We start from the raw sequence: 25,978 nt of genomic DNA, 5'->3' as shown, positions 1-25,978 counted from the left end.
ACCCATGACCCTGATGTCAGCTGTTAACAACATAATCTGTGTTATTCACTTCACCTGTCAGTTCTTCTAATTTTGTGGCTGAGCAGTGAAAACATCCATAAATGGATACAGTTTCAGTATAAAATAATTCCACAGAGTTGAATTCCGTGTATTTATTCAGGCAAAACAATTTAGACATCTGATTAAAACGCAGCAGTATGTGGCCTGTCGATATTGCAGCCGATATAGAACTGCTCAGGAAAACACTAGGCTAGTCACGCCGACAGTTTGAACACAAATTAATTTACAACTCATTTGGTCAAACAAATTCAATATAACAAATCGATACAGGAACAATCAAAACAGGAATACATTACATAAAAAGAAAAACTCTGCTACATGCATATGCAAATTGTAGGTTTTCTCTCCTCCGAACAATTTAGAGAAAGAATGGAGGTTCTGACAAGGAACTAAGAAAAATACACATAAAGAACAAGAACAGGCAATAAGGAAGATCATGCATTTGTTCAAGAACAGAAGACGTCAAGAAGAAATGCATTTTTGTTATCTTTAACAATAGTAACTAGTCAGACGAGCTACATACTCATTTTAAAAGAACGCGGATGATATGTGCACCCCTCCGCCGTTGAATAATGTGAAGCTTTTGCATTTTCTTTTCATAGTTGAAAACCAATTTCATGATGTAAAGCCTCCCACAGATTCTCATGCGGGGTGAAACCACCGATCCGTTATACGACTAATATTGCAATAAAACACAAATGATCATCGGAGTACAACAATAAAACACTAATACTGCAAAGGATTGAAAACTCATTTGAAACCTTTTTTTGTGTGGTGTTAAAACACATTTGGCATGAGGATGATTAAGTTCATCATGAAAACATTCATTCACCTCGGTTTCCGAAATATACCATCAAAAATACCATCAATCTTCTCCACCTGAAGTGTTCGTGTTCCTGTTACATTCTCTAGCAGCTGGAAATCTCAAAACAAAATGATTAATTAGGCTATATTAATATACTTTCTCGATAAACACGCTGAAGTTCAGTATAAAATATATATCTTTTTTTATTCTAAAGATATTTTGAATTCATCTAAGACATTTAAAGTAAGGTTGTTTCCTCTCACGCTATCAAGTTCCCGGTTTTTATTGGCACATGGGCGTTGTGGGTTAGAAACAGCAGCTGCTGTTGGGTTTCACCAAGCCAGCGGCGAGGCTATCCGGGGGCTTCTGGGGTTTTCTGATCCTTGTGTCTCACTCAGTGCTCTCTGTTGAACAGAAACCCAGCAAACTCTTATTTCATGACATAGTGTCATTTCACCTGTTAAAAAACGGCAGCATTTAAGAAACTCACCTCAAATTTGGAGATAAATTCCGCAAAGATGCCAAAAAAGGTTTCTGTGGTCGTGGCTTTACTGTCTTCTCCGAAATACAAGGCCACTTTATGAAACTCCTCCATTGCTCTTTGCTGCAAGGAGTCTAGGGACTGCACCGCTGGATGACAGTTCTCCAGAAAGCTCTACCATCAGAGTCAAGGGCTGATACACTGCAATTGAAGCTCAATATACATATATTCTCACAAGATATGGGTTTTTAGTCTTTTCACTAGCAAACTCATTCATAACATGCTGTTGGTTGGTGGATACACTCATAACCGATGCGAAGCGATCCTCTGTAGTAGCTGGGATTTTCTCACAGGCGCTTCTTATATCCTGGATGGTGGAGTGAAGGTCACTGAGCTCAGCAGTGATTGTCCTTTGATTGACTGCATTTACAGTGAAAGTGTGTCAATACATTTTATTGACATTTTTGTACATATAATGCCTGATTTTCCTCAACAGCAGAAAATAGTGTTGTTGAGGTCAGTAGAATTTCTTTTAAAGAAATGGAAACTTTTGTTCAGCAAGGATGCATTAAATTGATCAAAGGTGACAGTTAAGATGTTACAAAAGATTTCGGTTTCAAATAAATGCAGTTTTTTTTTTACTTTCGATTTTTCGAACAATCCTGAAAAATGTAAAAATGTACCATGGTTTCCACCAAAATATTAAGCATCACAATTTTTGTCAACATTGATAATAATATGAAATGTTTCCTTAGAGTATTACACAATATTATTGTCTTTACTGTATTTTTTTCATCTAATCCATGCAATGGATAAGCATGAGAGACTTTTAAAAACATATACAAGTTCTTACCGAGCCCAGACTTCTGAACGGTGGTGTATATACAAATATCTAACAGGAAGTTGTTCTGATACCTTACCTTTGGCAGCTAGTGGCACTGTTCCGAGGTCCCTGGCGAAGTTGAGGAGTTCTGGGAAGTGTTGGCATAATGATTTGGCGAGAATATGGAGGAAAGTTGACTTTCCATCAACGGTTTTTGTTGTGTTCAGCTGGGGAGTATTTTAATTCATTATTAGAATAAACACAATATTGAACAACATCTAATAAAAACATTGCAATTATTGCAAACATACCTCAGTAAGAAAATTTATTTTGAATCCTGTTGTTTTATTCGTCTTGGGTTGACCATTATTCAGATAATTTCCCATTGCTAAAACAAACTAAAAACACGAAAAAAAAAGAGTACATACTGTAAGAATGACATTTAGGCTAAACAAAGAACAAATCTGAAAAATGTATGGCTCAGAAAACACCAGCTCCTCTACAGAAGATTTATAAAAGATAAAACGGTAACACTTTACACTAAGGTTCATTAGCATTAGGTTCATTCACATGAACTAAGCATGAACAATACTTCTACAGCACTTATTAATCTGATTTCATGCTAATTTCAACATTTACTAATGCATTTTTAAATCAAAAGTTGTGCTTGTTAACACTACTTAATGCATTGTGAATTAACAGGAACTAAAATGAACAAAGATGAATAAATACTGTAATATACTGTATTGTTCTTTGTTTGTTCATGTTAGTTAATTCATTTAATGATGGAAACTTTTGAAAACATTTATAATTTTTATTCAGTCACATCTGCCGAATGAAGTGTTTTACCTCCAGGATCTTGGCCAACCTCTTGCTGTTTTTAAGCTCTAATGAAGCTTTGTATATGCATTCATATGCGCCTCTCATTTCTTCTGTTTTCTCCTGGACGGTGGTCTTAAAAAGAAGACTCCTCAATCTGGTTTTATACTCAGGAACTAGTAGCATCTGTAGAACGAGCCCACAAGAATCCATTAATATTTACACTAATTATGACAAGAACTCTGGGAGAACAGCTGGAGCTCAGGTAAAACAGCACCTGTAGGACAAACTTGTCGGGCTCGCTGAGCTTGGCGGGGTCCTGGTCATAATGCTGAAACTGTTTGACCTCCTCTTCGTCGGGAGCGTAAAGCAACAGTTGTTTAATGTGTGCGGGTTCCAGGCGCTCGGTGCTCATGGTCATGAGGATTTCTCGCAGTTCCTTCGGGGACAGCTTCAGATGCGCTATGAGGATAGCTGAACAGGGCAGCCAGATGTGATGAGACGTGGGAAAGTTCATTCCCACACAGTTGCTACAGCAGCAAATACCTACAGCACCTCTTTAACCTGCTCCTACACATCTACGTCACATGTGACAACAAACCTGACTCAACCCAGAGCACTTTAACACAACCCCACTCATACTCACAAGCGTTGTAGGCCTTTTTATGGGAGAGAATCTCAACCACGTCTTTCTTTTTAAAGTTCTCGGGCAGGAAAGTGGGCTCTGGAAGAGAGACTGACACATTTAATAACGGTGTAAGGATGAGCTCTCCTCGCACCAGTACTGGAGACAATATAGTGTATGGAGGGTTATGAGACTGAAAAGATGGATGAGAATGATGGGATCTGAGACAGATATAGCTCTCCATGAGAGATGAGCTGAAAAGTACAAAAATAGACAAGGTAATTGAGTTTATATTCTCCATCAAAATGACAAGCACATGTGGATGAAGACAGCAATATACAGACAATGTTGAGATTTTGTTTAATGTGTCTAAAAGACTTTGCCCCGTCTGAGTTTCTAGTGTAAATTATACAGTATTGCATTTCTTTATATTATATTACATTACATGATGTCATGTTTAAATGCCATAAAAATCGTAACCAAAGTTTGCAATCAATAACTTCTTCTTTTTTTTAAATTAAATTTGTACTTTTACTCCGCAATGATGCATTCGATTGATCAAAACTGTCAGCAACGACATTTATAATGATACAAAGAAATATATTAAGCAGCACAACCATTTTCTACATTGAAAAGATATAATTTTTGAGCAACAGATTACAATGATTTCTGAAGACTTAAGTCGCAGCTGCTTTTGATTTATTTTTATTCAAATAATAATCTACAAATAGCTTTCACCATATTTTTGAACAGCAGTGTAATAAATTGTATTATTTAAATAAATAATACATTAAACTAATAACACTAAGATATGATGATATTGCATTAAATAATTAAATTCTTAAATTATGAAAAAACTAAATTCCTTCACCGTGATCACTCAATACGAACTACAGGAAGAACTGCATTTCCTTTTTTCTTTTTTTTCATGGTTCATGAAGTGTTTTGTTTTAAATTCATAGGTTTCAATAGATGATTACATGATGTACATTCAGTGTAAAAACACAGAAAATCAGTTGGGGGCAAACACTCTTCCACAGCACTGTATGAAAAGTGGGTGATGGTGAATACTACATTGAACTAGCTATAACAAAACAGAGAACTTACTGGAATTCCTCTGTGTGCCGAAGTACAAATCCAGATCCAGGTACTTGACCATGTCACTGAGTTTATGATAATCAGGATCATCTCCAAGCTAGAAAACAGATTATCACTACTTAATAATGGGTCACATGACCTGCACCTACACTGGTTCTGTTATGCATCACTAACTAACCTGTCCCCAGATGGTTCCTTCAGAGTTCTCCACCTGCTCCCAGCGCAGTCTTTTAACGCTCATGTGGTTGTTGTCAGAGGCTTTCGGGCTGGCTTTGGGCAAAGGTGGAGGATCACAAGGTGGGGGTAAAGGAGGAGGTGGTGGTGGCGGAACCTTAGTTGAAAGCGTGCCTTCATAGCTTTGTTGGGAAGATTGGGAGTGGAGGCTCTTTTGTTTGGTCAGGTTTGGGGAGGTTCTGGAAGCAGAGGTCTGCCTGCTCTGGTAGACTGACTGGGTGGGATGCCGCAGCTGAGTGTGCTGTGTGGTAGCGTGTGGGGGTTGAGGGGAGGTGTGTGGGGATGATTGAAGGATGGGGTGAGCCTTCGGTTGGTGCAGCTGAAGAACAGACTGAGCGCTGGGCTGGGGAGAGGAGTGTCGAGGATGGTGGTGCCGGGACCTGAGCTCCTCACTGCTGGGCAGCACCTTGTGCAACGAAGGGCGATTAATAAGGAAGGACCGAGGTGGAGGTGGGGGTGGAGCTATGATGGGGTGGTGCTGGAAGGCTAGGGGAGGTTGGGGCAGGTGCTCTGGGGTGAGGGGAAGGGCCGAGGGTGGGTCGGTGAACTGGATGGGCGGTGGCGGGGGCGGAGGACTCTGAGGGGGAGGGGGGATGTGGTCAGACCCTGAGGAGTAGGAGACTGAGGTGGAGTCATCGCTGCTGCTGTGCTCTTCACTGCTGGCGCTGCTTAACTCATGAGGCAGCATGTTCACTTCCTGCTCATCCTGGAAACTCATCTGCCAGGGTCACAAAGACAATTAGGGCTTTAAAAAACAAACACATGTATGGAACATAAATGTATATAATGCTAATTTTGAAAATGAAAAAAAAAAAGTGACCTTATATATGAAAAATGTTTTAAGAATGGAAAGATGCAAAATAAATAAATATAGCAATTAATTAATTCAAAATAACAATTACATAAATAGATATGAAATGTGAATCAAAAAATTAAATTAAATTAAATTAAATTAAATTAAATTAAATTAAATTAAATTAAATTAAATTAAATTAAATTAAATTAAATAAAATTAAATTAAATTAAATTAAATTAAATAAAATTAAATTAAATTAAATTAAATTTGACTCTCCTAGACAAGCATTTTGGAGAATGGATAGACAAAAATAATCATGAGAATTGTGCGTATAATTGATATAAATAAATAACTGTTGGTGATTATTTTATTAGAATATTTTTGTGACCTTTACTTGGCTGTGTCTGGCACAAACCTCCTCATAGTCATTCTCCCCTCCCTTAAAGTCATCCACGATATTGACCCTGTGGCCCAACTGCTCGCTCAGAGCATCCAGGAACTTGTCAGTGTCTCGGCTGCGAGGGGGCCGTGAGAAGGTGAACAGCTTCCTGCGCTGAGGCAGAGGACTGGGCTCATCACAAGGCAAGGGGGATGCTGGGGGGCTGTCTAAACTAACATAAGGATTAGAGTCCACACTGTCTGGAGAAGGAACAGTCTGCTGGTAAGGCTCAAACTGAGGGCCAGGAAGGGATTCAGTCCATGAAAGAGAGAGGCCTGACTTACGGTTCCCTGCAAAATGAACAAACTCATGAGGAACATTCATAGAACACTTATGAGAAATCTTAATAAATGTTATGAACATTTTTAAAAAACCAAGAACTACAACATCCTAATACATTAAATTTGGGATTTTCAAACTTGTTGATGCCATGGCCCTTCTTGTACGGGACTGCTAAAAAACGGGCTCATATTGTCATTGCAAAACAAACAATTATAATTTTACCTGTAAAATATTTCTTTTCAATTGGAGATTACAAAAAGTTTAAATGTTAGAACAATCATTGAACGCTGAAGAGAAACATTGAAAAATGAAATGAATTTTTTTGATAACTTAAAATATCCAAATTACATTTTTACATTTCTTAATCTTAAAATCTATTACTGTAATGTATAAATTACAGATAAAGATAACCAACTAGTCTTTAGAAAGCAAAGAAAAAAACAGTAATAATGTTAAAGAATAACACTTTACTATAAAGTCCCATAACTAACAATGAGCCATACATTTATTACAGTATTTTATCACCTTTTTTTAATATTAGTTGATAAAAATACAACTCATTTTTAAATAATGTAAGCACTGGTCCATTAACTAATGTGACCAGATTTTTTATTTTGATTGAATTAAATCAGCGTTAACTAAGATTGATAAATGCTTTAGAAGTACTCCCCTATCAGCTCCCTGGATCGCAGTTTGAAAACCCCACGCTATATCTCACATTCACTACATAAGCAAGCACATTTAGTGCCAAATGGTCACACAGGTCCTGCACAGCCATTATCCTAGTATCTGTCATCATAATCATGGCTGTCTCTATTTTGGAGGCACCATGTGACAGTTAATGTGTCAGAATAAGATCAGAATACCTTTGTTACTGTGTGTGAAAGACTGAGTGTATGTATTGTTCTCAGCGTGGCCCATGCCGACAGCCCTGGGTGAGGAGTGACTCTGGCTCTTCCCGGGATACATGTTCTCAAGCTCTGTGTACACTCCTGACATCTATGGGTTGGGGCATGGTTAGATGAGATGAGTTTATAACAGCAGTGATGACAGCGCTATGAATTGTGGATGAGCAGTAAATGGTACCCACGTGGCTGAGATCGGGGGACTCTGGGAAGGAAGTCCCATCCCCGCACTGTCTTTCCTCTGGAGTCACAGGGTCAGTGAATGTTCCTGAGACACAGAGAAAGTGCTCTCCAGAAACAGGGCATGTGCATAGAAAGCTGCTTGCCCTTCAGGAGCTAAATAGAGACTGAGGGCAGTCAGCTTCAGCAGTGGGTTTGGGTGGAAGGTGGCTGAGAGGCGCACAGCACTTGCAAGCAGTTTATAGGTTTTGCATATTAGATGCTGCATGGTGAATCATAAACATGGTTGAGAACAGCTCTGACTGCTTGTTTAATCCACAGGAGTGACAGTATCCCAGCAGGCACACAACATCATAAGACGTTGATATTTGGTTACATTTTAGTTGTGATGTCGGGTTACCAAAATTCAAGGTCAATGTTAATTTGATGTCCATTTAATTTGTTGTTTTTAGGTTGTGTAACCAAAATCCAACATTAAGTCAGCGTCAAATTGATGTCAAATACTGACGTCAACCCGATTTTCATTCTCAACCAAAATGCAACGTCTGTCCGACATATGGGTCCAACGTCAACCTGAGTAATTGACGTCTTGATGTTTGGTGCCTGCTGGGAAGGCATGGCTATCTGAAACAGTGTTACGATGAAGTAATGCATAGCATAAACAGTATTCTATATGAACGTATTGGTCTATATCAATGTCAAGTCTACGTCATGTTATCAGCAGGATCTAAAATGTCCCATAATCCAAAAATCATCAAGTTTTAAAATAAGATTAAAAACTGATTTTGGCAAATAAATAAATAAATATATTACACCACTATTCATAAGATTGAGGTAAGAAATATATATTTTTAAAGAAATTAACACTTTTTGACACAAATGTCAAATTTGTTAAATTTTTATGTAAATTTAAATATTTCAAATTAAACCCATTCTTTTAAACTTTCTATTGATCAAAGAATCCTGAAAGAAATGCATCACGGTCCATGCATCAAGTGTTTTCACATGGATAATAAGAAGAAATATATACTATTTATTATAAATGTAAAAGTATTTTACAATATTATGATTTTTACTGTTTCCTGACCAAATAAATGCATTCTTGGTAAACATAAGAGACTTCTTTTAAAAGCATGAAAAAAAAAAAAATGCACCGGTCCCAAAACTGAATTGTAGTGCATATGTACATATAATAAATAAAATAATAATTTGATACAACATCATGATGTTCATGTTTTCATTTGTTTAGTGTGGAAAAAGTTCATTCTGGACCCTGCTTTTTGGTCTAAAACCAAAACACTGACAGGAGAGTAAGTCATACCCATTCCCAGGTGGGTGCCGATAATGCAGTCGTCTGAGCTTCTCTCTCTCACAGTGTTTTTGTGAGAGGTACCTGACACTCGCATAGAGCTGCTCCGTCTGTGGGTCTCTGGACCTATCTCTGGTTCTGCGGTAATAAACATACACAATCAGAATACATTCAGGCCAGAAAACCACTGACGTTCACACAGTAAACTCCCAGCTAACCTGCGCTCTTGAAACCCAGGAAGCGGGCGATCTTGCTCTTGCAGTGTTCCTGTTCCTCGTAGGTCAGCAGCTGGTAAATGAACTGCCAAATCAGCTGCTTGGCTGGAGTGTCCAGCACTGGAAACACATCTACGATCAGTGTGTCCACATTCCTGTTTACATGCAACAGAGGGAGCCATTTTAGAAACAATTGTGCCGCTCTCTCAGCAAGCAGTCGCACTATTTATTTATTACATTTGGAAGAACCCCACAGATTGTTCCTGATTATGAGCATCTATTTGTTCTTGAGGCTGAAGCTATTTTTGAATGCTTTCCACATTTGCCTTGCTGCTGCCAAGCGGCAGAAAATCCCTCACTGTGAGAACAGTATGCTATGATATTTATAAAAATATAGCAGGATGGTTCCAATCTATAATTGTTTATAACCTCTGTTGCTTATAATTGGCTGACACATTTCTAACTTGTATGCTTTTTCATCAAACATCGCATTGGTCACTTAAGGGATGACTATAAAATATAATGAAATCTTTGATTAAAATAAATGCACTCAAACGTTTGGAATAATTACAATGTTTTTGAAATAAGTCTCGCAGAGGATGCATTTATTTAATTAAAAAAATATGATAAAATATTGTTGTGATTTAAAATAACTGTTTTCTATTTGAATATATTTTCAAATGCAATTTGAACATGTTTATTGTTTGATGTTTAAAGACTGAGACTTTGTGATTACCACTGTTGGGAACGTTACTTAAAAAAAAGTAATTAGTTATAGTTACTCACTACTTGTTCCAAAAAGTAACTGAGTTAGTAACTGAATTACTCTATAATAAAAGTAACAGGAAAAGTAACTATTTGCGTTACTGTAAAAAAAAAAAAAAAAAAAAAAGTTGCTATATGTCAAAGATTTTTATTTTTTTTTAGCATTTTTCACAAGTCAGTTGAAATGAGTAAAACAGACAGCAAGAGTTTTATCCTGCACTTCAAGTATTATCTTTGTAAGAAGTGTTTTGGGCCACTAGCTTTGTAGATGTGTGTGTCACACATTACATGTACACATTACATCCACACTCTTGCCTTTGACCACAATGAATTTGAAGTAGCGCTTATGTCCACCTTGAAAATATCGACTTTTCATCGGATTGCTCCTGACTCGCCATTTCTGCTGCTGCTGCGAATCTTTGTGTAGCTGTTGCGTGTGTGTGTGTTTGTGTGTGTGTGTGTTTGGCGCCGCTGGCGCGTGTGCCAGCATGTGTGTAAAAACACTGGCTCTGATTGGCTACCATGAAACACATGTCTCTGCCTTAGCCAATCATAATCGCTTATCTCATTTTTAACCCACCTCCACACACAGCATTTAACTTTCAGTAATGGTAACGGCGTTGTAATGACGGGAAAAGTAATTAGTTAGATTACCCCATTACTGAAAAAATAACGTCGTTACCTAACGCCATTCTTTTAAACGCCGTTATTCCAAACACTGGTGATAACAGAGCACAAATTTTTTGCATATAGGGCCGGGACTGACTCATTATGTCACTGCACTCTGCCATGATGAATTTTGACCTGACCTGTGTTGGAAGAAGATCTCCAGAGCTTTGCAAATAGTATATCTTTCTTGTAGGGTGAGGAGGTGTTCAAGTTGCTGGCTGAAGGTACGGCCGTGCACGCGGATGCTGGGAGGAAGGATCTCAGCAACCCACTGCAGGGAGCTGAGGGCCGGGGAACGTGAGCGGGGGAGGGTGGGGGTCTCCTCTGGCTCTGAATCTGAGAGCGGATAGTCTACAGGGCCCTCTTCCACGACTAGAGAGGGCATGGCACCACTGCCCTGCAGCATGGACACCACCTTATCATGGGAGCAGTTCCTAAATTTACAAAGAACAGAATTAATGTGTGATCAAATTAAATATAATGTAATTTAATATAGGACAAAATGGTGTGCAAGTAGCATGTTCTCTTAAATTACACTTATAAATAAATGTACAGTTGGTGGAAATGTTTTATTGACATGATGCTTGTCAGTAAATTACTGTGAACCTGAGATTAACTACACTGCCAAGAAGCAGCTAAATCATGGCCACGGGAAACTGATTTACATGTAGGCCTAAACAAATGATCTCAGAATGCATGTGGTTTAAGGAGCAGCAGAAAAATATAAATGCATGATATAAATAATTCATCTAATAATAGCTTGTTTCCAATCTGACTACCCATTGTACTGATCACCAAATGGTTAACTCTCAAAATAACAAAATAAACTATATAACAGTCCCATATATTGCTAAAAAGGTCTCTGTGTTACATGTCTTATTGTCTTTTATGCTCACCAAAGCTGCATTTGTTTAATGAAAAATAACAGGAAAAACTATAATATTGTATAATATAAAAATGAATTAAAAATATATATTTTAAAACACCAATTATTCTTGTGACGGTAAAACAGAATTTTCAGCAGTCATTGCTCCAGTCTTCAGTTTTTGAAATTTTGCAATTTAGCAATTTTGAAAATGCTTTTGCTGCTTAATATTTTTGAGAAAACTTATCAGAAATCTTTACTCTCACTGCTGATCATTTTAATGTGTCGTTATTGAATAAAAGCTGACTTAATAATAATAATATTTAAAAAAATCTGAATTTAATTAATTGTGTATTCTTAGTTACCAGAGTAACTACTGTAGTATCACTTCATTGATATGCAATTTTTAAAGCATCATCACAGCATAACAAAAATAAACACACCTCATGTCTAGGCCATTGAGGAACAATATGCGGTCTCCTGGTTTAAGTCCACATGCTTCGGCTGGGCTGCCTGTAATGGGAAAACATGGGTTTAGGACTGAGAATGAAACCTCAGACACTTACAGTGAATAATACACCCAAACCCACAGATAATACTACAGTGAAACTTGTTGATGTGTAATACTGCTGTCCTTTGTGTCTTTTGTGAAAACACTACAAGATTCCCCGATGTACGTCTGAAATGGGAATGTAATCTGTTTTTTCATCACAATGCTAGACTCCTACTTGTTTTTATAAGCAGCCCCACATGAGCGGCTGAGTCAGTGTTAACTAGCTTCAGCACAGGCCTGCAGTGGGCGAATATCGTCATACACACACTCACACACTTACCGCCCTCTGTCCACTCAGAATGTACAATCGTGCAGACTTCAATACAAATGTACCCAAAGCTTGCTCAATAGCACAACAGCCCTCTCCTTCCTTTTTCACAATGTACCAAAAAAACAAAACACTCCATTGCCCTTGAAAATAAACCACTGACTCCAGCTGTGCTTTCCATGTGCCTTTTTATTACAGCCGCCTCTGTAGCCTACAGCGATTCTTAGTAACAAAACACAGTCCTGTCCTGGACGATGGTGATTTATATTAGGAGAGCATCTCTATTTGATCAGTGGCTGTTGGCAAAAATCTAATAGTAAAAATGTATTTATAGCACTAGATCTGTGTCCTTGATGGCAGGATGTATAATTCTGGGCCAGACCATAAACCTTCAGAAAGAGAAAAGCCTGACTCACCTGAGAGTCAGTGCTGTTCTCACTCTGATTAATAATGAAACATTGCAAGTGCTTATAGGTAGACGTGATGACGATCATTCATACGCACCTGGCATTACTGAGTCGATCCACACTGGAGCATGACCTCTCAGAGTAAACCCAAAACTCTTCTTACCTCTGTACACACGGATGGTTCTGCAGAGGAAACAAGAGAGGCATTACTGACTGTGCTGACTGAGCAGAGGTATGTTAAATACTCACATAATATTCAAAATGAGAAAATGACTTGCGCTTAGCTGTCGCTATGCAGTTGCTAAGGTGTTTGCCTGTTGCTAGAGTGTTCTGTGTAGTTGCTTACTGACCCATTTCAAAATATCAGTTGCAATGATGTTGCTTTGTGGTTGCTAAGGTATTCTCGGTGGTTGCTAGGGCTTTGCTGGGTTGTTTTAGGTAATAACTTACATGACCAGGTCATAACACTCGTTATGTCTTGTTTTGGGGGTTTTTAGGGTGTTTTGGTGGTTGCTAGGGTATTGCCGTGGAGTTCTTATTGTTGCTAGGTGGTTGTTTACTGGCTCTAGTCAAAAGAGCAGTTTCTAGGGTGTTGCTTTGTGGTTGCTAGGGGATAGCTGAAATGTGTTAGTTGGTTGCTAGGTGACTGTTTCAAGTAAACTTTGGCCTTTACGGTTGCTTGTGTGTTCTGTGTGGTTGTTAGGTGGTTACTAATTGGCTTAAGTCACAAGAGCACTTGCCAAGGTGTTGTTTTGTGGTTTCTAAGGTGTTCTAGGTGGTTGCTATGGCATTGTTAGGGTGTTATGTGTGATTGCTTACTATGTGGTTGTTTACAGGCTCAAGTCAAAAGAGCAGTTGCCAAGGTGTTGCTTTGCAATTATTAGGGTGTAATAGACGGTTGTTAGGGTGTTGCTAGGGTGTGCTGGTTGGTTGCTACTGTCTGAGGTCTCTATGATGTTCAGGTCCTTTGGCATGGCCCAACAATTCCTTCCAATAAGGATATTGGATATAAATGATAGCACAAGTCTCCTCAACAAGTACAATATGTGTTATCATGACTCTATGTTTACTGACAGTATATGATGAATACATTTCAAAGGCCAAACATCCAAATATTGATTTATACCAACTTATGATACATCCTAAACCAAACGGACAGGTATACTGAAGAACCAAGAAGATTTAAGATTTTCCTGCTTGTTAGAGGAAACCTATGACATATCATTAGAGCATAGCTAGCCTTAGTGGTTGCTGTGGCAACACCTCAAGGCGACACTGGAACCGCGGAGTAAACAGAGATAAGGGAGGGCAGTCGAAACATTTGCTTCTTGTCGCAGTGCCATTTTATATAAGGTGGGCCACCAGGACCAAACATTGATAGCAGATTAGAAAGGAGATGACAGATAAACAAAGACATTTTTTTTTTTGTTGAAAACTCTGAATGGGGATTACATAAGGACTGAGACAAGGACGCATTATTTATTGAAGAGCAGCAGTTTATCAGAAGAGGAATACAGTCTAGAGGGCATCAGCACATCAGATCCCCTGTTGCTGAAGTATTTAATAACCTAAACACTCTGGGTGACACTTCCCCAGTAATATATTAGATATCCCTTTCAATTTACAGATAAAGAATATTGATCAATTGTAATGACATATAAAAAAGGAATACTGTAAATGTGAATCATGAGCGAATTTAAAACCAAATGACAAGAGGATCTGCTTCAGTTCTGGCTCAAATCCCAGCTTGAATATGATATGGTGGCACACTTCCCTTTCGGTTAAGTCACGATCTTAATGATGAAAATAGTGTAATAAGCTGATTATATATCCGGCGCTCTAAAACACCCAACATGTAGATCACAATATGAAAAAGTGCGTGTGATGTGGTCAGTATGTGCATGTGTTTGTGTAAGGAAAGCATGAGGCACAGAAACAAACTAAACAGTGCTTCTCTCACCCACCCACACACAAATTCTCCCACATATCACACAGTGTTCTAAGCATTGGAGGAGGCTTCCTGCAGTGTTTTGGTATAAAATTGTCCCTTCAAACCAGCATGGAAGATGAAAAAGCTCGTTTTACTAAATGAAATAATAGGACATACAAAAAAGGAACACTTACAAAAGAGGTGCGTGATACATACCTCTGGTTGGCTCCAGTGACGTAATGGCTGGGAATCATAGTGGTGCTCTTCCTAAGGCCACGCTCAGGTTTGGCCGGGTCATCCCCTGTATCTCTGGGCACAGAACTGGCCCGCTTCGAGCCTTGAGGACGCTCGTGGTGGTCTTGACTTCGGCTTCGACGAAGCCTGTTTTGGGGCTCACCCAGGCTCTTGCTACGGCACATGCGGTTGAGGAGACTCTGAGAAACGGCCTCGTCGAAGCGCTGCCGATGCTTCTTGGGAATGAAGATCCTGGCAAACATGGTCACAGCAAGGCAACAGAGAAAAACGGTCTAAATCAGCTACAGGGAGCCATTATCATAAAGACTTTTAAAAGGTTGCTAGTTCAGCTCAGGCAGTCAGTTTTTCCCATCCAATGGTTTCCATCACGACACAAAGTGAAGAAGCTTTAGATTCAAGTCCACAACACTGAGTCAAGATCACTGTGAGAAAATATTCAAATAAAGCCAAGTCATGAAGGCAATCCTGATCTTTCATGGAAGCTGTGAGGAACTCCACCATGTAGCAGCCTCTCTGAGTGCTGGCTTCATCTGAAACTCCCACTACAGAAGCTCTGCTACAGATACCAGAATCCAGCAATAGCAAAGGTGTGGGAGTACATCACATTACCGCCTCTCTCTCTCTCTCTCTCGTTCTCTCTTTCCTCACTCCCTTTTTGCTTTTTCCGATGTAGCATGACGTTCAAAATATAATTGAAAAGATTCAGCACATAGCGAATTCAGTGAAAGATTTGTAGAGGGGAAAAATGGCTGACAAAAACGTTTGGGAAAAACATTTGGTATACAAGAGACAAATACAATTTTAACTTTGATAGCTTCACCTTCATAAGATTCTGAATAAAAATAAGGCCATGTTTGTCATATTTATGTAACGTCAGGGGATATGGAAAAGCCTGTTATGCTGCCCACCAGGAAAAACCTCAGCAAATGTAACTTTAGTAACCTCGGCAAGTTTAGGGTCAATGCAATACTGTCGGCATTGTTCTCTGAAGGTGATGCATCGGCATTAGCATTTGAGATCATTTTGTGTGTTGTGTGTATCAAATAAAACATTTGTGTGTTGTGTGTATCAAATAAAACATGTGTGTGTTGTGTGTATCAAGTAAAAAGCACATTCTGAGTCACACCATAATTTCTTCTGATAGCTGTAAGTCTGTTATTGTCACTGCCGGTATTAATCAAATCAGGCTAGTGGATTATAGGCACAAACTAAATGAAATTCATTTTATTTTCCACAGATCAGGCATTATTTTAATACTAAATATATCAGAGTTAGGTACAAGAGTTAGGACTCCTCTGTCATCATTCACTCACAAACACAGAGATATATTTTTTTAAATATCAATTTATAGTTTGGAATAAATTGTCATTTTTAGGCTAACTTTGAAGTAAACATACACATACATTTTTCATGAATTTTATGAATTTTTCATTGCTTTTCTTGATATTATACTTCATAATTTTATAAACACAGTCTCTATCATTCTGAATGACACAAACACTCGGCACGCAGGTACTATATAATTGTAACCTGGAAATATGATTTAAAATTATATATTCACAATATTGTTTTTCTCTCCCCATTGCCTGGATGACAGTATTGACAAAAACACACCATTAGACAACTCTAGAGTGCAGAGTTGCCTCAGGTTCACATTATTATGGTGGCAGAGAAAGACAGTGACTTAATTAAGTGGCCAATCGCTGCATTAATGGATGCAGTTCCAGACAGCAGACAAGGATAAAATAAAGTATTAAGCATCCTTAGAGGCCACTAGAGTACAAACCGCAGCTTACATAGAGAACTAAAGCACTACTGTGACAGCGTACACCACAGCACATTAATATTTATTGTGCTTTTCAGAAAATGTTGATAAAACTACCATTGCCAGACTATTTGCAATGTGAAATTCATTTGAGGAGGTTCACTGGGACCATGCTTTGCCTGTTTATTTTTGAGAGAAAAAAAAACTTTTGGAAAGGAAATTTTAAATAAAGGTTAATATGATATGCTCTGTTTTTATATTTTACAGACTTTGAGCACAGCATTGCAAAACACAAGTATCTATCTATCTATCTATCCATCTATCCATATCTATATCTATATATTTATACACACACACAGTCGTGGCCAAAAATATTGGCCCCCTTGGTTCTTTAAAAACCTTGAAATAAAAGGTTTTTCTCAAATTATCGTAGGACACAATTATTGGCCCCCCTAGAAATTCTTATAAGTAAAATATCTCTGTTGATGAAGTATATTCCCATTCATATTCACAATTTTGAGCACTCCAGTGTGATTATAAATTATAAATAATAAATTATCCAGCCATGGCTACCTGTTTCACAGAAATATAAAGAGGAGGGAAAACAAAGCCCAAATGCCCTTAATCATCCATCACAATGAGAAAAACCAAAGAATATATTTCTGATGTGCAGCAAAAGATGATTGAGCTTCACAAATTAGTGAAGTGGCTTTAAGAAAAGAGCTAGAGCAGTGACAATTCCCATTTCCACCATCAGGACAATAATTAAGAATTTCCAAACAACATAAAATGTTACGAATCTGCCTGGAAGAGGAGAGTTTGGAGTGGCTAAAGACTCTCCAAGGATCACAGCTGGAGAATTGTGGAAAATAGTTGAATCTCAGGTTCAGAAGTTCTTAAAAAAAAAATGTCAAACAGAAGCTACATCACCACATGTTGTTTGGGAGGGTTTCAAGAAAAATTCTACTAGCTCATTTAAGAAACATCTAAAGACTCATCTTTTTCGCCAGCACTTAACCAACTAATACCAGCACTTTCCCTTTTCTTGTCTTTCATATAAAAATAAATAAATAAATAAATTAAAAAAAATCACACCCTGGCTATGCATTCGGTACTAGACCAACTGACACTTGTCATGGCACTTGTATACTGTTGTTGTTCTCTTGTTGACCTGACTGCTTCTATTGTTCTCATTTGTAAGTCGCTTTGGATAAAAGTGTCTGATGATTGATTAAATGTAAATGTAAATGTCACTCAAAAACAAACTAAAGCATATTCAGTTATCAGCCATGACTGGAACTTCAAATGGGACTTCCTTCTATGGTCAGATGAAACTATAAATAGCTTTTTAGTAGCAAACACTCAAGATGGCTTTGGTGAACACAGAGATAAAAAGTAACCCATGTGTACAATCAAATATACTGCTGTATTTTTGTTGTGGGCCTATATTTCTGCTGGAGGTCCTGGACATCTTGTTTAGATACATGGCATCATGGATTATAATCAAATGGTGACTGACTCTGTTAGAAATCTTATAATGGACCATGTTTGGATCTTCCAACTGTACAATAACCAAAACACAAACCACAAAAGCAGCACAGAAATGGGTCACTGAGCTCAAAACCAAGCTTCTGCTATGGCCATTCCAGTCCTCTGACCTGAACCCTACAGAAAATGAGAGGAGTAAACTGAAGAGGAGAAGCACCAAAATGGAGATGGGAATCTAAAGGGTCAGGAGTGATTCTGGATGAAGGAATGGTCTCTGATCTCTTGTCAGGTTTTCTCTAACCTCATCAAGCATTATAGGAGAACATTTAGACCTGTTAAACTTGCAAATGGAGATTGGGTTTCAAAAAGTATTGAATAAAAGCGTGCCATTAAATAACTATGGCCAATGTCTATTGGAGAAAAACCTTTATTTCATAATGATATTTCCCCCCATTTTAAATTCTTATTATCCAATGAAATGATAAACTTTTGTGATTTTTTTTTAAATAAAAGATCAAAAGGATTAACAATGCAGATCAATTTTCACAGCCTTCTTTGATCATATTTACCTAGGGGGGCAATATTTTTGGCCACGACTGTATATTAGTAAGATTTCATATTTTTATTATTATTAAAAAAACGTAATTTTTTTATTTGATTTATGAAGGATCACGTGACACTGAAAACTAGATTAATGGCTGCTGAAAATTCAGATTTTCCATCACAGCAATAAATTACATTTAAAAATGGTTTAAAATAGTTATTTTAAATTTTTTATAATATTTCAAAATAATATTGGCTTTACATCATTTCTGATCAGTAAATGCAGCCTTGGTGAGCATAAAATAATAATAATAATAATAATAATAATAATAATCTTACCGAACCCAAATTTTTGAACAGTTATTCAGCTCTAAAATATCAGTGCATAACTGACACAACATGACTGAATTAGCAGCTATTCTAAATGAACACAAACCCTTTATACAATCTTAGATGTTAAAAAGTCTTAAAAAGACAAAATTCATCAACACTTCAAATCACAATGACTTTCTGTAAAATACTATATTAAAGAGACATATTCCACAATATATGATATTAAAGTTGAATGAAATGTACTCACCCAAAGCAACTCATCTTTTAGCTAATCATTCCTCAGAACAAGATGAAAGTGAAGTGCCAACTTAAGAGATATATTCAGTAAAATGAGTATCACTTTAACCCAGAGGAATTTAATTTAACAACCTCTGAGCCATCAAGAATCATTGACTGCATCTGTACACAGACCACTGCCTCTCTACATTGACTTGCAGAAGATCAGCACTGAATAAAGAGCAGAAAATACATGAGATTCACAAAGAGAGAGAGAGAGAGACGGTGATCCTGTGTTAGCAGAAACTGAGACACGCCTACAGTACTTAATATAGTAAGACCAGGCTGATTATTCAACCAGTAAGAATTAAATGAGACCAGTGATATCATTTTACCAATTCGTGATTAACTGAGTAGGACAGGATAGGATAGGGTACAAGCTGCTGTATGGTAAAGATATATGTCAAATGTAAGAGGAAAATGCATTAGCCTTAGGTTTAGTCAGTAATTTTTTAAAGAAATACTTTTATTCATCAAGGATGCACTAAATTGATCAAAAGTGACAGTAAATACATTTAAAATGTTTTGAGCATCTTGAATAAATGCCGTTCTATTGAACTTTCTATTTATCAAAGAATCCTGAAAAAAAATTATCACAGATTTCACAGAAGCATTAAGCAGCACAACTGTTTTCAATGTTGATAATAATAATAAATGTTACTTAGCACCAAATCAGCATATTAGAATAATTTCTGAAGGATTATGTGAAACTGAAATTTGGTGAATAAATTAGATTTTAAAATACTTTTATAAATAAACAGCTATTTAAAAAAACATCTTTTACGACCCCAAACTTTTGAACACTTTAAAATGTTGTCTGAAATATCATTCTTTCTGCAAAGCATTCGGTTTCTTGATGAATAACGAATAATAACCGAAGATGGCAAAATAGACAGTCACACCTTAAACTGACCAACTATAGCTTATCATGTGGCCTAAATAAGGGATTTCTAGAAATGATGACAGTTGTGCGCAGATATGTCTTTTGTGCCAACTAAAAGAGCTTATTTAAATTGAATCGGGAACTGGCTAATGTCCCAGTAGGGCAATGCAAACTGAATCTATCCAGACAGGCTTCAAATCTGTCCTAAATAATGCTAAAATGTACTAGATCATAAAAGATGTACTAAGCACCAACAGTTCAATACCCGTGATTAATTCCTTTTCCTTCAGCATATTTAGCCTTCCACTGTGCATCCCAAAGAACTCAAGATCCCCAAGCTGCTGAACACATGGTGACATGGCCATTCACCACCCTTCACATGATATCTCTCTAAAGAGGATTATACAGTGACAAAGGTTATTACTCATAACACCTACTGCACAGAGGGAATAGAATGTCTCACTATATATAATCTTGATGTTCTTTCTCTGATAAATAGAGGAAAACGATCTTGCTAAATGCAACGCAGGTAAGTAGGTCAAAATGTAACATAGTATATTGCTCTCGCACATTAAACATGTTCACCAAACAAAATCTATTATACTAATATTTTAATAACTTAACAGCATACACTACCATTCAAATGTTTAGGGTCAGTTTTTTTTTAGTTACAAAAGACCTCTATTTTAAATAAATGCTGTTGTTTTGAACCATTTATTGAAAAATCCTTAAAACAAATGTATCACGGTTTCCACAAAAATATTAAGAGGCCAAATTGTTTTCAACATTGATAGTACTAGGAAATGTTCCTTGAGCAAAAAATCAGCATATTAAAATGATTTCTGAAGGATCGTGTGATAAAAGTAATGCGACTGGGGGGATGGCTGCTGAATATTTAGCTTTGCCACCTCATTAATAAATTATATTTGAAAAAAAATATTCAAATAAAAGCAGTTTTTTTAAATTTGTATAATATTTCTCTATTAGATTTCTGACCCTGAACCTCTGAATGGTAGTGTATATTATAATAGTCAAACAACTAATCATGTGAAAACATCTGAATATAAATCGCTTGTTAGACCATGTAAACTGTCCCACTAATCATTAGATGCCAAACAGATTGATAGTGCCCAAAGAGAAGCCGACAAATGGATCAACACTAAATTCTCTGTCTAGTGCCATCTTATGTTATTGACCCAGTTGGCATCAAGGCAAAGGCTGGACTGGAAAAGGAACTTCACTATTAACTGTGCCAGCATACATCAGAGGGATGGAAGATTATCAGTTTACATAGCAGCACCAGATGGAGACACATCTATCAGTCTCCTTATTAGGTCATACCAGTTAATACCCAAAGCCACACTAGTTAATCAGATACCAAACACAGAAATAAAAGTCTGTTAAAGTTCACTGCAAATATGTATATCACAGTATGCTGCTCTTATAAATAATAAGAACAACTAAGAATATACCAAAATTCTATTCACATACTTACGAAAATCTACACTAAACTGGTGTCCTCTGGTGGCCTTCAAACTGTTCTGCATAGCTAAATACAGTAGCTGAAAACATCTGGGTCAGAGTGGCCCTGAGATGGAGGTTAAAAATGATTGAGCGCTGTAGGTGGCAGATGGGGTTGTCATGGATACCTGATGTTTGAGATGAGCTGCTGCTGCTCTTCAGTTGTCAAGATGTCAGGAAGAGCAGAAGCAAGCCAGTCCACCTTCCTCTCTGCAGCAAACTGTTTCAGGACAGCAAACAGTTTCTCTTTCACCTCTGGTTCATTCCTCAAAATCTCCTCAACCTGAAACAGCAATGATTGTGATTTTGCACCTTTTCAGTTTTAGAAATTCGTAAAAACACATTGAAAGTCTGTCATATAAACCCACCTTCCTATTGAACTCCACCGCCTTGTGTTTGCGGTCTTGACGCATGCCATCTATGTCTTTCTGAGAGTCCTCTAGACTCCCACTGCTGCGTTTCTGACGACTGCCCATGCACAGCACCCCAAGACGCAGCGTGCGGCCCTGAGAGGCCTTTATCAAAGCGGCTGCCATCTCATGGTGCTTCACTGGAATCCCATTCACCTCCATGACATAATCTCCGGCTCTGAGACCACTACGACCCGCTGGGGAGCAGGTGGAGCAATCCTCCACCAGCAGTGGGCAGTCTCCCACGATACTGAAACCAAAGCGACCATCGGGGCCTGGAATGATATCCATCTACAGATAGGCCATAAAATGCAACAGACTGTAAAAATTGTTATAGACAGAACTGAATTATTAGCTGTATATGTACTTTTATTCATGTTGGTTTCTTGGCTCTTGATGCCTTGACCCAAGCCTCAGTCCATTACTTGTAAAGTTTACTCAAATTCTTGAATCATATTTGCTTGACAATCCTCATAATGCTGCGGTTCTACTGATTTGATCTGTTTCTTCCTCATTTTTTCCTTCCACTCAACTTTCTGTTAACATGCTTGGATACAGCACTCTGTAAACAGCCAGCTTATTGGCAATGAATGTTTGTGGCTTACCCTCCTTTCAATGATTGTCTTCTGGAAAAACTGTCTTCCCCATGATTGTGTAGTCTAGTGAACCAAACTGAGAGAGCGTTTTGATGTCTCAGGAAACCTTTGCAGGTGTTTTGAGTTGATTAGCTGATTGGCATGTCATCATATTCTAATTTGTTGAGATTGTGAATTGGTGGGTTTTTATTAAATGTGAGCAAAAACCATCACAATTAAAAGAACCAAAGACTTAAACTACGCAGTCTGTGTGCTCTGAATTTATTTAATACACGAGTTTCACAATTTGAGAGGAATTACTGAAATGAATGAACTTTTCCACACCATTCTAATTTATTGAGATGCACCCAATTTAGTTACATTTTAATGAACTAAAATGTCTTTAATAGTTTAAATTTTACTTTAAGTTAAAGATAATATCCCTGATGTTACTATGAATAAATGAATAAATGAATACATTCAGAAACCCACCTGCTGTATGCGTGAAACTACTCCAATACTGGGCGGGATGTTTCGTTGGGATTGGGCAAGGGCAATGACCTCTTGAGCACTTAGACTGGAAACATTCTGCCCCTCAATCTCCAAGACCTGGTCTCCAGGTTGCAGTCCAGACAGATGAGCACTGCTTCCATCCTCCACAGTCAGGATGTAGCTGGGCCCATTCCCCCCTATCTGAAAGCCAAACTCCTCTGGCCAGCCCTGGTTGGACGCTGGCATGGTGAGGACTGTGAAAAAGATGTCAAATAAGAGGATATGTGGTCTCTAATGGCTAACTAGGCTCCAAATGTTTGATCAGCCTGTTGTAAACAAGACCTACTTACACACAGCAAAATGACCAAGTCTCCAGAGAAAATGGAAATTTGCTGGGAATCACTGTGGACACATGCTTGAACAGACACTAAAATATTTCAAGCACCTATAATATATACACCTAAATGCTAAAATATGTCAAGCTGTGTCAATTTCTGCCTATGCTGACAAGACAAAGCAATGCAGTCCCGCATAAAGAGAGCAATATATAGCCTTCACTAAATACAGAGTCTCGGCTGACACATTAGACCTCCCAGTAACATTGACCTCATTGAAAAAGGAACAGAGGCTCCCAAATCATCTGATTTTTCATCAGAGTTTAGATGTGCCTGAAAACAGCATCAGCAACATGAGAGTCATGTAAAATAGCATGTACTTACTAGTGAAACCAGAACACTAAGAAACGTTCACGCATCAACATTCCCAATTAAATGACTGGTAAAATATTGCGTTTGTGGGCTTGTCCATGATAGAAGGTCATTCATCAAAACATTAGCCTCCATGCACACCTAAACATCATTATCATCCTTCAAACACAAAATTCTTGAACACTAATCACTTACACAAATCTTTGGGCGGATATCGAGGACCCGGCTTGTTCTGCCGTAAGGAGCATCTCCCTTTCTTATTCTGAAGGAATTTCTTCATTTTGTCGTAATTCAACAGGTATCAAAAATTCGGAGAACAAAACGCCTGTCCTCCACGTTGTACGAGATCCTCTTACTGCACCGCACCATGCTTCATGGGAAACGCCTTTCGAATGCCCATCGTCATGTGGCATGCAGAGCACTACCACTTAAAAAAAGGGTGACACTGCATCGAGTGCCGGAGTGATGTTGTCGATGGGTTGACTCTGCATCTCTGGCTAGGCTTGCTAGTCCTGCCTGCAGAGCTCAAATCAAGAAACTGGGACACCTAGCACAGATCCTTAATGATTCGCTCTCCAAAAAGGGTAAAGTGAGGCCCCATTTCTCTATAAATACCTCCTTCCCATACTCTCTCTTCTAGCTGTCTCTCCAAGGGACACAAAGTAGCCCAGTATCAGCTTGGGGATCCGTCAGGCCGATGGTGGATAATTAGAACGTCTGAATGCACTAAAGAGCACAGTCACACATCTTTGAACAGGAGCAGTGCTATTAAAGCTCTTGCTCTGGATTAGACAGATTAAATGCTGCATCTCGGGATCTCTCGTGCCACATGGCAGGACACATGCTGTCATGCATCCGGGGGGAATTCAGAAGGAAGGATTGATTTACAGAGTGAGCTGACATGCAACTCAGGTGCCTCCAAAGCATTTTTTTTGGTAGGGGGGCGGGGGTACTACCTCAGGCAGATAATAAAAATGAACTCACCAAAGTATAAATACATGACAGTTGTGTCACTTTCAAGGTTAAACTGAATAGGGAAACAGTATCACTAGCAGTAAAACGTAATAGACGTATTATGCAAAGAACTGAAGCAAAGGCAAGCTATAAAGCGCTAAATTAATTATTTAGTGCCAAAACTTGTATCTCCAAACACACTGTTCCTCAATCAACATCTTAACTTACCGAAAAATATTGTATTGCAAAAAAAATAAAAAATAAAAAATAAAATAAAATAAAATAAAATAAAATAAAATTACATACATATACACACATATATATATATATATATATATATATATATATATATATATATATATATATATATATATATATATATATATATATATATATATATATATATATTTTGGACAGTAAGGACTCTATTCTCTCTTTATAATTTAAAATGCTGTCTTTGATAGATTAAACATCATTTAACATAAAACAAAACTGAATAAAATTAGTTGTTACAGTAGAATCATTAGACATTAGACATTCAAAAATAAATTTGATAACTGAAATTACAACATCCAAAAATAAGAAACATAATCTCCAGCTCTCAATAATTTGTGTTAGCTCCATTTATGTTAAATGATGGTGTGGTCTGACAACCAAAGGTGCAATAAGAGGCTAACTTTAAAAACACACAGAAAACTTTCTTCATATTCATAAAACTTGTTAACACATAGATTTACAAATGCACGCATGTCTTAAAAGAGAATAACCTGCTTCCTTTGCTCGGTAGAGTATTCTCGAAGGGCTTTTTTAGTATCCCTTTCCTTTGAGGCATCACCACTGTAGTGAACGTGCAGGTCTGTAACATGATAACTGTTGGAGGCAACAGTGTATGGCAACCCTGAACTGAAAACAAGAGCATACAACATTATCAACCATCTCCTTCTGAAACGAATGACGAAAATAAATAAGTAATTGAATGTTTTTGATGGACAAATAAGCTTGTGGAAAAACCGAAGTATCAAAGTAAATATGGAGACTGTGTTGTAATCAGAAAGTTGGTTTGTCAGTTAGCAGAACAATATTCCATGCACTGCATTTCAATAAGAGACATTATTTAATTATTAATTATTCAAATGTTACTAAAAACAATCCCCAATTTTGAGGGAAACAATTTTCTGCGATTTTCCCGTCAGCAGAATATACTGAAAGATGAACCAAACGATTACAAAATAGCGAGCCAGCAAGTTA

The 25,978-nt window shown here is 37.7% G+C and overlaps 1 protein-coding gene across 3 annotated transcripts; it reads right to left on the bottom strand.

Moving 5' to 3' along the window:
• Positions 1-137: 137 nt before the first annotated feature.
• LOC128025152 (delphilin) lies at positions 138-25,885 on the bottom strand. 3 transcript variants are annotated; one of them, XM_052611195.1, is made up of 23 exons: positions 25,498-25,885; positions 23,070-23,323; positions 21,961-22,293; positions 21,721-21,875; positions 14,745-15,014; positions 12,696-12,781; positions 11,814-11,883; positions 10,646-10,939; positions 9,075-9,226; positions 8,869-8,994; positions 7,553-7,635; positions 7,329-7,461; positions 6,157-6,470; positions 4,890-5,663; positions 4,721-4,808; positions 3,635-3,724; positions 3,266-3,462; positions 3,019-3,174; positions 2,481-2,567; positions 2,267-2,396; positions 1,648-1,766; positions 1,356-1,520; positions 138-1,269 (listed from the first exon to the last, which is right to left on the bottom strand). In XM_052611195.1, the coding sequence occupies exons 2-23, from the start codon at positions 23,313-23,315 to the stop codon at positions 1,198-1,200; spliced, it is 4,140 nt and encodes a 1,379-aa protein (XP_052467155.1). In that variant the 5' UTR covers positions 23,316-23,323; positions 25,498-25,885; the 3' UTR covers positions 138-1,197. The 3 variants fall into 3 exon arrangements, with proteins under 3 accessions (XP_052467155.1, XP_052467157.1, XP_052467156.1); XM_052611197.1 differs by having other exon boundaries at positions 3,635-3,712; XM_052611196.1 differs by lacking the exon at positions 25,498-25,885 and adding an exon at positions 23,420-24,928.
• Between the last annotated feature and the right edge of the window lie 93 nt (positions 25,886-25,978).

This window comes from Carassius gibelio, chromosome A12 (assembly GCF_023724105.1).
Source record: "Carassius gibelio isolate Cgi1373 ecotype wild population from Czech Republic chromosome A12, carGib1.2-hapl.c, whole genome shotgun sequence".
NCBI lineage: Eukaryota > Metazoa > Chordata > Actinopteri > Cypriniformes > Cyprinidae > Carassius > Carassius gibelio.
This window is presented reverse-complemented; position numbering and strand designations above follow the sequence as displayed.

What these genes read in the sequence shown, in the direction of transcription:
- LOC128025152 (XM_052611195.1), bottom strand. Translation starts at nt 23,315, where the DNA reads ATGCCAGCGTCCAACCAGGGCTGGCCAGAGGAGTTTGGCTTTCAGATA. An exon ending in CGGCACCCACCTGGGAATGG is followed by an intron (nt 7,636 to 8,868) that starts GTATGACTTACT and finishes TCTGTGTCTCAG; the next exon opens with GAACATTCACTGACCCTGTG. An exon ending in GGGAGAATGACTATGAGGAG is followed by an intron (nt 5,664 to 6,156) that starts GTTTGTGCCAGA and finishes TGACCCTGGCAG; the next exon opens with ATGAGTTTCCAGGATGAGCA.